Source organism: Erythrolamprus reginae, chromosome 6 (genome assembly GCF_031021105.1).
Source record: "Erythrolamprus reginae isolate rEryReg1 chromosome 6, rEryReg1.hap1, whole genome shotgun sequence".
Lineage (NCBI taxonomy): Eukaryota > Metazoa > Chordata > Lepidosauria > Squamata > Dipsadidae > Erythrolamprus > Erythrolamprus reginae.
Genome location: NC_091955.1, coordinates 66,468,052 through 66,481,133, shown reverse-complemented (window position 1 = coordinate 66,481,133; position 13,082 = coordinate 66,468,052). Strand labels below are relative to the sequence as shown.

The 13,082-nt window shown below is 39.3% G+C and overlaps 1 protein-coding gene across 1 annotated transcript in view; it reads right to left on the bottom strand.

Annotated features, from left to right (window-relative positions):
* The window catches only part of DDX17 (DEAD-box helicase 17), a 31,956-nt gene extending 19,611 nt beyond the window's left edge, over positions 1-12,345 (bottom strand). The window contains exons 1-4 of the mRNA XM_070756121.1: positions 12,011-12,345; positions 6,714-6,852; positions 4,604-4,703; positions 4,242-4,375 (exon numbers count right to left, since the gene is read on the bottom strand). Of these exons, the coding sequence (XP_070612222.1) occupies positions 4,242-4,375; positions 4,604-4,703; positions 6,714-6,852; positions 12,011-12,054 (417 nt within the window). The 5' untranslated portion in view covers positions 12,055-12,345. The remainder of the gene's footprint in view (positions 1-4,241; positions 4,376-4,603; positions 4,704-6,713; positions 6,853-12,010) is intronic.
* Positions 12,346-13,082: the final 737 nt, after the last annotated feature.

The window sequence follows — 13,082 nt, the reverse complement described above, 5'->3', positions numbered from 1 at the left end:
ACACTTTTGATTTTTTGGGCTATTTCTTCCTGTGCTATCAAGTTTATCTTATGTTTAATTACATCTCTTTTTTCTTTTAGTTCGATTTTTTTTGGATCTTTTATCCATTCGGCTTCTATTTGTTCTAATTCTTTTTGATTTTCTCTCATCTCCCTATTTTTATCCTTATTTTTTTTACTAGTGTATGCAATGGTTATCCCCCTTATATAGGCTTTAGTTGTGTCCCATATATTTTGTATGGTTGTGTCTTCATTCCAATTTTTTTCTAGAAAGATATCTAATTCTTTTTTTGAAAATTCTTTGTATTTATTTTCTTGTATAATTTTTGTATTCATTGTCCATCTATTTTTTTTGGTTTGGTTTCCTCTAATTATAATACTTACTGGGTTGTGGTCTGCCCAAAAGTTGGGTTCTATTTCTGCTGATATTATCTCTTGTTGTAATTCTATGTTTGTCCATATCATGTCCAATCTGGACCATGAGTCATGTGGGTGTGAATAATAAGTATACTTACATTCATCTCTGTGTCTTTCCCTCCACGTGTCTTTTAGTTTAAATTCCTCTATAATATCTTTGAGTTTTTCTGGTATTGTTTTCCTTTTACTCTTTTCTTTACCTTTATAGTCTTTGTCGTAATCTATTATTATATTGAAGTCCCCAATCACACAGATGTTTCCTTTTTCAATTTTTATTATCTTTTGGTACAACATTTTATAAAAAGATTTTTGGTCTTTGTTGGGAGCATAAATCACAATTAAATTCGTTTTTTTTTTATTAATTTCAATTTCTGTTATGAGTATTCTACCCTCTTCATCACTGTCAATTACTTTTGGATTTAACCAGCTTTTAATATATAGTGCAATTCCCCTTTTTTTTTCGTTTGCAAGTGATGTGAATAGTTTCCCTAGTTTCGGGTGTTCCAATACTTTCTTATCCTTTTTCCTTACATGAACTTCCTGGAGACATATTACATCTAGATTTTGTTTTATTAATTTTGTAAATGTTTGTCCTCTTTTTTGAGGAGAGTTCATTCCATTTATGTTCACCGAAAATAATTTAATTTCCTTATTCATTCTTCGTCAACTATCTTGCCCTTTTGCTGCTTCTAAGCTCTCTGTAATTTTCTGTTTTCTCCCCTTTCCCCTTGCTTATCTTGTCTGTTCTCTCTTCCTCTATCTCTCCCTCCTCTTGGCTTGTTGTTTCCAGTTCCGTGCTGCTTTCCCCTTCTTTTTTCAGGTGTTCTAGAATAAATTTATCTGCTTGTTCTAGTGTTTCTATATTTATTTTCTTCCCCTTCCACGTTACCATCACCCCCTCTGGCACTAGCCATCTAAATTGTATCTCGTTTTTTATTAATTTGTTTGTAAAGTAGTGGTAGTCCCTCCTTCGTTCCCTAATTCTTTTAGGTATTTGTTTCAACACAATTATGTCTTTCCCTTTGTATGTTAAGACCCCTCTGGTGTTCCTATATATCTCGTCTCTCAGGGTTTTTTTTGTAAATCTAAGGTGGACCTCTCTGGGGAGTTGGTGGCGACGTGCGTAGTTGGTTTGCACTCGGTATACCTCGTCTACGTGGTTAATTAGTTCACTATCGTTTATTTTTAATTCTTCCGCAAAGAGTTCAACTACAGTTGCAAACAGGTTCTCCCCTTTTTCTTCGGGTATATTTTGTAGCCTGAGATAGAATGAGGCTTTTTCGAATTCTAATTGGGCAATGGCCCCTTCTAAATCTTTATTTACCCTCCTAAGGTCTTCTTCGTTTTTAGTTAATCTCAACTTGTTCGCTCCTGTTGTCTCTTCCACTTGTTGTATTTTAATTTCCTGTCTGTCTACTGCTTCCTTAACATCTTCTATGATACTGTTAAATTTGGCAAAGTTTTCATTTACTTCCTCAAATTTTTTTTGTGTCTCCTGGTGGTTTTTAATTATAGTTTCTTGGGTTTGATTAGCGGATTCCTGTTGTTTTATCATAAATTCTTGAATTTTGTCTAGGGAATTTTGTAAGCTTTGAAGCGAGGGTGCCTGATCCTTAATTTCTCCTGTAACTATATCGGAAGTTGAAGAGGATTTCTGCACTGCTGGTGATAGTAGGGTTAAATTACCCCTTCTCATCGACTTGGTTAATGTTTGTTGAGTTGCCATTTGTAATAAGTTTTAACCTTCTAATAATTAAATCAATATCTAATCAATCTATTATATATCTAATCAATTAGTCAAATTACTCTTTAACAGTTAATTCAGTATATAACCAGTCGAACCAATCAATTCATACAACTTATTTTTCAAAAGAGAGAAAGGGTAGAGTTAATACTTTCAAGTATTATCGGTGTTTCAATATTTAAACAATATTTAATCTAACTTAACTTATTCTTTTCAGACTTATGTTTGATATTCTAACTTATATCTTAATATTTAATATTTAATCCTTAATATCTAATATCTTAATATCTTAATATCTAATAATATCTAATACTTAATGCTATAGTATTTAATAATACTTAATCAATATTCAATATACAATATATAATACACAATTAATTAATTAATGGTTAAGAAATCAACAGTTGGGTAGTTAAGTAGTTAAATAATAGTTGAATAAATCCTTATAAATATTATATATGAACAATTTTTAAGAGTAGAGGTAGAGGTTTAAATAATGATAATATATTATAGCTTTAGCAAGTCCTTACATCAATTAATCACTTAATTAATTTGTTAGTTAATCAGTTAATTACATTTATTAGTATTATTAGTTGTCCAGTATATGTTTCTTGGTCTTAATATTGGCTTTAGTCCAGACTATTGCAAAAGTAAGTGAATTTAGCAGTCCCACGTTTAATATTCACAGTTTAATAGATTGTAGCTTGGTGTCTGTAGTTTAATTTCGCGTAAATTCCTAGTTTCCTATGGGAGGATCTGCTGTGATGACGTTGAAGAAAACCAGCCCAGTCAAGTTGATATCTATTCGAGTCAAATTCCTGTCTCTTTAAGGTTATATCTTCTTGTGTAGTCCAAAGGCAAGCGCAAACCAGATAGACCAAAAGAACCAGCTAAACAAACGAAGGGGTGTAGATCTCCACGATGTTATCTTGCTGTTTCTGCTTCCTGCTTTCGTAGCTCTATGTTTCCGGAAGAGGGGGAGGCTTAAACATGTAAATGTAGCGTCTCACACCGGGGGAGGTTTTTTTTTTTTTAAAATCCCCGCTTTCGCTGCTCTTATTCCACCTGGTGTTCCTGGTATTCCAAATGTTCGTGAAGTAAAATCATATCATCCCCCGGTTATATCCGTCTTTAGTTCCCGATTTTTAGTTCCTGATTTTTCAATCTATCTCCGTTCCGTCTCCGCCCTCGACCCAGCTCTCCTGTCACACACCCGATTCTCCTGTCACCGCACGCTGTCTCTTGCTTCTCCTGTCGCTCAACCTTTTAATCGCCGCTTCTTTCGATTTGAGCTTTTCTATCTTTTATCGTCTTTCCCACAGTTGTTCTGGTACACAAGAAGTTTCCGAATTCAAAATATGTTGTTTTAGGGTACTTGCTGAGGTTCACCGATCTCCTCTCACTTCCTCCTCGATGTTTACGGGGCGGCCATGTCTCAGGGCCAGCAAAACGCTGGCTTCTTTTTTGCCCGGTCCTGGCGGTTCAAAAAAGCTTGTGCCGGTGTGAGCTAGCGACTCTCACATCGGGCACAGCATAACCACCTCTTACGACACCCTTCCCTCCAAGTTGGGTGTCTGATCTTATATTTAAAGGCAATAAAAGTCGTGCTGGGAGAGCAGCGGTTCACTCACCAGCTCCGCATCGACCAAGCCCCGCCCCAGAAGTCCTAGAGGTTAGCTATCTCATTCTCTTATTTGTTTGATGATGCAAAAACAATCAAGAACTCAACTCTTCTAGAAAATTAATGTATTTTTCCTATCCCAATGCTTTCCTGTAAAGACTTTTTATAAATATTTTTAGAAATCACATTTGTGGCAAAGTTTTGAAAACTGTCTGGCTAGTAGTGGGTAGGCAGCACTATCTAGTGATGCAGGCCTGGGATGCAAACAGAGCCAACTGATCACAAATCTCCGTTGCGTCCTAGAGCACAAGCACTGGAACCCCGAGGTGAGTTGTTCCAAAGTTAAAGAAATTACATTTTTCATTTTGTTCATGAATTACATCACCTGAATAAAGCACAATAATATACTTTTATAGATCCATAGACAAAAGAAAATTTAAAGAAACTGAAAAATACATACTGCCAATGTTTTCCCAGAGCCAGTCTGTGCAATGCCCACCATATCACGCCCACTAAGGGCCAAAGGAAAGCCCTGACACTGAATTGGAGTTGGTTCAGTAAAATGTTGGTCGATCAAGACATCCATTACATATTCTAAAAATTAGCAGATAAAATATACACAGATGAATAGCATGGTATTTATACTGCAAAAGCTATATAAGTAAAGCTTGTACTGAAATAAATTTAGATTACAGCATTAATTTCAAAAACTATTTCATTAAGCTCAATTTTCCAGAACTAAGTACACCCAGCCAGATAATGCTATTTAACATGCCCATCCATCCTCCAACACTGTTGTTTTGGGCACAAGAGAATACTCACGTGGAAAGTTACACTGATGAAAGTTAAATACTGGCTTGGGGCAACCATCTGACCCTCTTACAGTAATCTCTTTCTTTCTTCTCAACTCTTCAACTTCATACTAGAGTGAAAATAGCAAGCAAAGTGTGAAAAACAGAAATTGTATCATTATTATTATTATTATTATTAATCAGTAATCATTGAATATGAATTTACATTCCTTTTATTTCAAGTAATCACATCTCCTTGTATTCTCCATAATCTAAAGTCTTGATCTAGCAATTCTTTTGACACAGAACTATTACTCTCCTATTATTGACTTCATTTTCAGAAGCTTATCAAAATGTACAATGAAATACAGAATTCATTTAAATAATTCATTTAAAAAATAAATGAAAATATTCAAAACCTTCTCAATTTCATGCATTTACGCAGTATAACCTTGTATATGCAGAGGAATAAATACACACATTACTCTGTTTTTCTAAAAGGCAACTGGACTTTCTGGTTTTTCTTTGAAGATGTATTGTTTCTCATCCAAGAAGCTTCTTCGCCTCACAAGAAGTGAAATGTCTTCAAAGAAAAACGAGTTTTTCTGGTTTGCCTTTTGTCCAGTTTGCCTTTTGAAAACCTTTGGGACAACCATGACCTGGATGTCTGAGAAGCTCCATAGACCTTACTGTTTTCTTTCAAATTTGCCATCCAAAGGATTTTAAGTAAGTCTACAGTAAAAACTTTAAATAAGCTAAGTATATTTAATGATTTAATTTACTCTTTAACATGAAAAGTAACTATGGATTTTCAAAGTTAATAAACCTATCAAACATATCAATTAACAAATAAACATGTTTAATTGTACTAATGTTTTGACCTGTATTAAATTAGTAGAGCAAACTTAAAGATGATGTATCTGATCAGAAATATTTTGATAGTTTGGTAAACATTCTGAAATGGAAGAAACCAATCCAAATTTAATGTAAGTGTCCCAATGCAAATGTTGGCAACACGCGGCCCCAGAGCTCATGTGGCTTTCACCCCTCTTCCGCCAAGAAGAGGATCTGCCATCCCACCACCATGATCCCAGCCCAGGATATTATCCCATTTGTGCGCATGTGCAAGAAAGAAATGGAAAAATAAGAGTGTGGAAAGAAAGAAACAAATGAGAGAAGGGGGAGAGAGAGAAATGAGAGGGGAAAGAACGGGAAACAAACGAGGGAGGAGAGAGAAAGAGGGAGATAAGAGAGGGAGAAGGAGAGGAAGAAAGAGAGGAGAGGAGAAAGAGATGGGGAAGAGAGAAACAGAGAGATGAGACAAAGAGATGAGGGAGAGAAAGAGGGAGAGAGATGGGAAAGAGGGAGAGAGATGAGAGGGAGAAAGAGAGATGAGAGGGGAGCAAAAAGATGTGAGACAGAAAGAAATGAGAGAGAGAGAGAAGGGGTGAGGGGGAGAAGAGTTGATAGAGAAAGAGATGAGAGGAAGAAAGAGAAACTTGAGAGGGAGAAAGAGATGAGAGAGAGATCACACACACACACACACACACACACCTTTTTCCCATAGAAAACACTGGGAGCCACAAAACCTGGGGGGAGAATCATGTGACTGGGTGGGAGTGATGTTGAGTTGGCCACGCCCATTCAGGTTTTGTAGTGCCTGGTGGTTTGTTTGTTTTTCTGTGGGAAACGGGTCAGGTTTGCAGACCCCTGAACTACTCCGATGTATTTTGAATTTGGAATACTTTCCCCAGAAACTATCCTGCAAGTTAGGAAATAGCAGCTAAAAGAAAAAGGAAAGACAGTTCAAGATTCAGTTGAACAAAATCACTTCACAGCCACCCACAAATGAAATGTATTTAAAAAATAATACAGAAAATATGGATCAGAAAAGAACTGAAGATCTGGGCTGCAAAAATTTTATTTGCAGCATTTCTTTTCTGCCACCTAGTGGCAACCAAATTTTTGCATCCTTTGCTTTACAATTGCAGATCAGAACTGACAAAATAAAAAATTGAAAATCTCATTACAATAATGGCAGGAATTCTAATCATTTTCATTGCTAAAGCATTTGGAAAGAGATATTAAAACTGGAATAGTTTAACAAATAAGACAAAGCTGAAAGAAAGGACAGAACTTACAGGAGTGAGTCTTGCTACTTCCGGATGTTCAACATAAAAGTTTTTCTCAAATTTGGGTAATTCATTCAAGTCCCACTTCTTCTTTCGCAAACGCTCTCCAGGATTTCCAAATTTTTTAGGAGGCAGAGGGCTACCAAACCTTAACAGATTAGACAGAAATGATTACCTTTTTATTTTCTCTAGTCCATTAACCTCAAATAGCATTATTTTATGAAGTTTAAATTTGTTGGAAAACATCAATAGAAATTGTAATAAATATTTATTCAATATACAGTGGAACCCCGACATACGAGCAGCTCTACTTACGAGCTACTCGAGATACGAGCTGGGAGAGTAGAGAAATTTTTGCTCGACTCACGAGCTTCCATTCGGGATACGAGCCGAGAAGAGCCGGCCTGGCTTGCTTTGCTTCCGAGCTGATGCAGAGCCGAATAAAGCGTCCCGCCCCTCTGACGCTTTCGGCGGCTTCCGAAGCGATGCTGGGCTCTTTTGCCGCCAAAAGCGTCAGGGGGGCGTGACGCTTTATTCGGCTCTGCAAAGCAAACCAGCCTGGCTCTTCTCCGTTCGTATCCAGCGCTTGGTGAGTCCTTGGCTTCTGCTGGGGGTGGGGGGATCTGAACGCTTTCTGCTGGGGGTGGGGGGATCTGAACGCTCTCCCTGGCTGGGAGCACTTTCGCTGCGAGAGAGGGCTTTCCCGAAAGGGACGGAGAAAGCCCTCTCTCGCAGCGAAAGTGCTCCCAGCCAGGAGGCTGCGAGAGAGGGCTTTCTCCGCCCTTTCGAGAAAGCGCGCCTGTCTGAAAAGATCGCCGCTGGGCTCGGAGGTTGCTGCAAAACCCCACCGGACCGGCAGCGATCTTTTCAGACAGGCGTGCCGATTCTCCGCTTTTAGCAGTGAGCGGAGAATCGGCGCGCCTGTCTGAAAAGCTCGTAGCTGGCATGGAACATCCCCCCATGCCAGCTACGAGCTTTTCAGGCAGGCGCGCCGATTCTCCGCTCACTCCGGGTGAGCGGCGAATCAGCGCATCTGTTTAAAAAGATCGTAGCCGGCATGGAACATCCCCCCATGCCATCTACGAGCTTTTCAGGCAGGCGCGCCGATTCTCCGCTCACTCCGGGTGAGCGGCGAATCGGCGCATCTGTTTAAAAAGATCATAGCCGGCATGGAACATCCCCCCATGCCAGCTACGAGCTTTTCAGGCAGGCGCGCCGATTCTCCGCTCACTCCGGGTGAGCGGCGAATCGGCGCATCTGTTTAAAAAGATCGTAGCCGGCATGGAACATCCCCCCATGCCAGCTACGAGCTTTTCAGGCAGGCGCGCCGATTCTCCGCTCACTCCGGGTGAGCGGCGAATTGGCGCATCTGTTTAAAAAGATCGTAGCCGGCATGGAACATCCCCCCATGCCAGCTACGAGCTTTTCAGGCAGGCGCGCCGATTCTCCGCTCACTCCGGGTGAGCGGCGAATCGGCGCATCTGTTTAAAAAGATCGTAGCCGGCATGGAAAATCCCCCCATGCCGGCTACGAGCTTTTCAGACAGGCGCGCCGATTCTCCGCTCACTGCTAAAAGCGGAGAATCGGCACGCCTGTCTGAAAAGCTCGTAGCTGGCATGGGGGGATGTTCCATGCCGGCTACGATCTTTTTAAACAGATGCGCCGATTCGCCGCTCACCCGGAGTGAGCGGAGAATCGGCGCGCCTATCTGAAAAGATCGGAGCCAGCATGGAAAGCCCCCCCATGCCGGCTCCGAAGCACCGGGCACCCCTCAGCCGACGTCTTTTCCCCTCAGCCCTCGGGCTTGCACGCATTAATCACTTTTCCATTGTTTCCTATGGGAAACAATGCTTCGACCTACGAGCTCTTCGACATACGAGGTTCCTTCCGGAACCAATTAATTTCGTATGTCGGGGTTCCACTGTAATATGCCAGACCTGAATTAAACTATGCTTAATTTAGATGCTCTGAAAGAAATGGGAAAAATCACTCATGGATGAAAAATGATATTCATTGAATATGCATGCCCAAGTCTTGGATTCAATAACATTTATATACAGTTAAACAAACAAAAAGTATCACAAAAATGTTTTGGAAAGTAACATTAAGACAATGGATTAAACAAGTTTACAAGAGACTGGAAGCTGTTTATAGATTTTCAACATGTTAAATATAATGACAGATGGTTAACAAAGTTAAATTTGGAGTAATCTGTTTTTATGTATCTTTGTATATGTACACATATTAAGTCCATTTAATCATGAGGTAGTTTTTCACATCGGGGATATTTAAATATTTATATAATATAGCATTTCTGTTAAACACAGATGGGAAAATATATGACTATTTTGTAGATTAGTTATGTATATATTTTTGATATATCTTTCAACACTCAGCCAGGGTTTTTTTTTATGTTTAATGTTAGATGTATTTGGTATTTGGTTTTTTTTTTTCCCCTTTGATACTCAAAATTTTTCTCTGTAAGTTGTTAGTGTTGGACACTTGTTAATCTGTTTCTTTCCTTTTTGCTTTTCTTTGTTTTGCATTTTACCTTTGGCAATAAAAGAATAAACATATTTGAACATGAAAATATGTAGAAATGTATTATGTATGTATAATTCTATAACATTGTCCAATGATAATGACAAAACAGGGCACGTTTTACCTAAAATATACAAGAAAAATGTAACTCTTTAATCAATATTCTTTCTACTTTAACAGTAACAAATTACTGAAAAAATACATCAGAATAGTTTTAATTGCAACATTTAACATCAATAAAGCCAGGTAGAAACTAAATGCAGGAAATCAAGCATTTTAACCAATACCAAATCCCCTATCTTCAATAAGCACATTGGAATCTGGAAATGACCTTAGGGTTAGGGGCAAGACATGCTGCCTAGAAAACAATCAGACCAGAAGGTAGGAGCTCCCAGTGGTTTTAGTCAAAAGAGAAAGAAACTTAGAAAGGATCTGCCATTAATATATCAAGCAATTAAAGTGACAGCAGGGATGTTTTGTACTTTCAGACTTGCAAGATTCTGTTAATGTAGCCTTAAGATAGATTTAGCTCATACAGTTGTGTTTCCTATCTGGTTTACCTAGGAATACTGACAGTGAGGTTTGTTTCCATATACATGTGGAAAAATACAGTGAGAAGTATACATTAATGCACATAGTTAAACTTCTATTTGTAAAATACAGTAGTAACATACTTCTGAAAAATTACATTGTAGTGCTCACTTCCTTCAGTACTTCAAGAAAGTATCAGGGTTTCCGGTTCATTTGAAGACAGGAAAGATTTGTTCTCAACTAGTTTGACCTTGCCAGTTAAGGTGCTAACAATTATTCTCTTTATCTTAAGAATAGATTACACCATTTAATAATTAATTAGTTTGACTCCTACTTTTGTGAGTTACTGTGAAAGGACACCTTGTACAAGGACTAATATATATAATTAATAATTTCTACATAAATATAATTAGGACTGCTTTAGTAGAGTACTTCCATTCAGTATGAGATTATCTTTAATTATCAGTCATACTATTCTCAATAAATATATCCCATATTTTAAAGATTGATGTTAAAATTGGACAAAACTGTACTACAAATCCCTCAGAATCACCTGCTACAATAAATATCTCTGAAAATAACTAATGTAGTTTCTTATATTGTATAGAACTAAACCCTGGGATTGCCCAGTAAAATATCAATAATTCATAACTTCCTCCTAATTGTTTACTTGGAAGTTTAACTTATTTTATCAGAATCAATAGGTATCTAGAAGTAAAATATAATAAAATGCACTTTTAGGGGGGTTGTAAAAAAGAGTTTTTCAGCCAAGAGTTCCAAGCTTAGGATGCCACAATGTTAGGAAGGGTGCCAAATTTCCATCTGGCTTTTGACTTAAAGGAGTGCAGATTTTGATTATAACCACTGTATTGAATTTTTACCAACTTGTAAACTCCCACTCTTGGACTAGAGCGGTAGATAAATTTTGTTAAGTAGGCAATACAAGACCATCCTTACAAACCTGAGAAGAAAAATATAGACAGAAGCAAAGAAAAATCCGATTAAAATATTTATTCTTATTTTTAAATTATTTCAATGCAGCCCCTCGGATTTCAGCAGTTAGTAATTATTATATTAGTCCTATTCACCAGGAGATAAAGAATTTTTTTTCCTTACTTATTATTTTTTTAAATAATAAAATTATCTTTATCTTATTATTTATGCCCCATGGAGTCCGTCAGGAGTGGGGCAGTCTATAAATCAGGTAGGTAGGTAGGTAGGTAGGTAGGTAGGTAGGTAGGGAGGGAGGAAGGAAGGAAGGAAGGAAGGAAGGAAGGAAGGAAGGAAGGAAGGAAGGAAGGAAGGAAAGAAATGCTGGACCAGAAGATAAGTGACTATACAGTATAGCCACCATAGTCTCCCTGGTATGTCAACTACTATCTTACTACTACTCCTACTATACCGAACTCTGCCGGCGGAGATGGGGGCAGTGAGTGATGAGACTGTCTCCGGACGATACTAGATATGGTTAGATTGGATGAATGGGTGTGATTGTATATGGGGTCTTTTTAAAATGTTCTTTATTAGTAAATTTCCATAATATTTTATAGTTATTTATATTTCTTATATATTGTTGTATTCAATGTTGTACGCCGCCTCAAGAAGGGCGGCATAGAAATCTAAATAAATAAATAAATATAGTAACGGCATGGAAGCACTCCCATCTCTGGTCTCTTCCTAGGCCGACATTCCTCGGGCACCTCCCAATCAAACATTCACCTCCATATTGTGACGCCATCTTTCAGCCAGCCGCATGAAATTTTCTGACAAAAGCTTCCGTAACTCCGGAGGGGGGGGGGGAAGAAAAGCAACCCGGAGAGCGAGCCTTCCCCCCCCCGCCCTTATGAGAAAAGGTCCCGTTGTGCTCTTTTCCTTACGACGTAAAAGGCCCCAAACCTTCACCCGCTGTATCTGCTCTCTCAGCACAGTGTAGTAAGTTGTGCTGATTAATTAAGGAGACCGAGGCGCTTTGTTTCCCAACTTCGGCCGTTTCTACATTTCTACAAAATGGCAGGACCCCGCCCCTCTTCTCGGAGTCCTTCAAACTGTTTGTTCCCCCCCCCCTTCAAACGGTTTAATAACTACGAGAAAGGCAGAAATCGAGCACGAACAGCCCTCAGGCAGCGCTGGCTGTATCCGTGCCACGCAGCAGAAGGCAGGCTGAAGGGGGCGAAGGGGAGGGGAGAGAAACGACAAAGAAAGAAGCCCGACTGCCTCATTCACGTCGTCCTTACCCGCCGCGGTCACGATCGCGGCCTCGGTCCCCGAAGCCTCGCATTCTCCCAAGCAGGAAAAGCAGGACCCCCGTGCGCGACTGTGTGAAGGGTTAGCGCTGAGAGGCCCAGCCGCGCCTACTCTTGAACTTTACTGCTTGCTTGGTCACTTTAAAAATAACTCCCGGGATTTAATTTTCCTGGCTGGGCAGCCGTTGCAATTGGTTTCTCTGGAGCCTCCGAGAGCCGAATTCTCCTCAGGAACCGCTTTAGCGTTGGTTAAAAAGGAAACCAGCCTTTCTTCTCCGGCCTCCAGACACAAAATGGCCGCCGTCACCCCGATTATGCCGCCTCTTACGCTGACGGCCAGCCCGGTTGTTGCGTAAGATACGTCTCTTGAAATTACCGAAGAAAGAGAAAGCCTTTCTCTTCGCTTATTCTCCAACAGTGATCGCGTACGCTGATCACGCTTCATAGGGGCGATTTAAGAAAATTTCGCTGAGTTGCGGCGTCAGCTATCTAAAGAACTCTACGTGAAGAGCCCACTTTTTAATGTATTCGCGAAACACATGTACGCCAATTTTCAGTGCTGGCAATCTTAAAAGCAATGAAATACGGAAGTGCAAGTCCGTTCCCGTCGCTTAGTTCAGCGCCACATTTTGAGTGCAAAACCGTTTGGCGTAGAAACTGGCGTTATATGCACTCAGCAATGTGAAGAGTTTAGTAATCATACTTATCAGTTGTATTGAACGAAAAGGCATGAGGTTTATAAGACAAATGGTTCCAAAACGTAAAATTGTTTCCACAATAACTAACTCCCTTGTTTCAAAATACAGAAATTGTTTCCTGCAGTTCAGTTTACTTTGCTAGCTAAAATTACTCTTGAACGGTACAAAGATTAGTTGTGATTGCCATTCTACTATAGGAGGACTGAGCCCTGGGACATATCACCCTCCCGTTCCAGAAGTCCTTTAATTTCTCATGCCCTGAGCTGACACCTTACCATGACAGTTACGTTGGCTTTATATTCCTGGAATTCTTTTTCTTCACAATGGGGTGTGAGATGGGAATGCCATAAAATGCCATGCTAGTT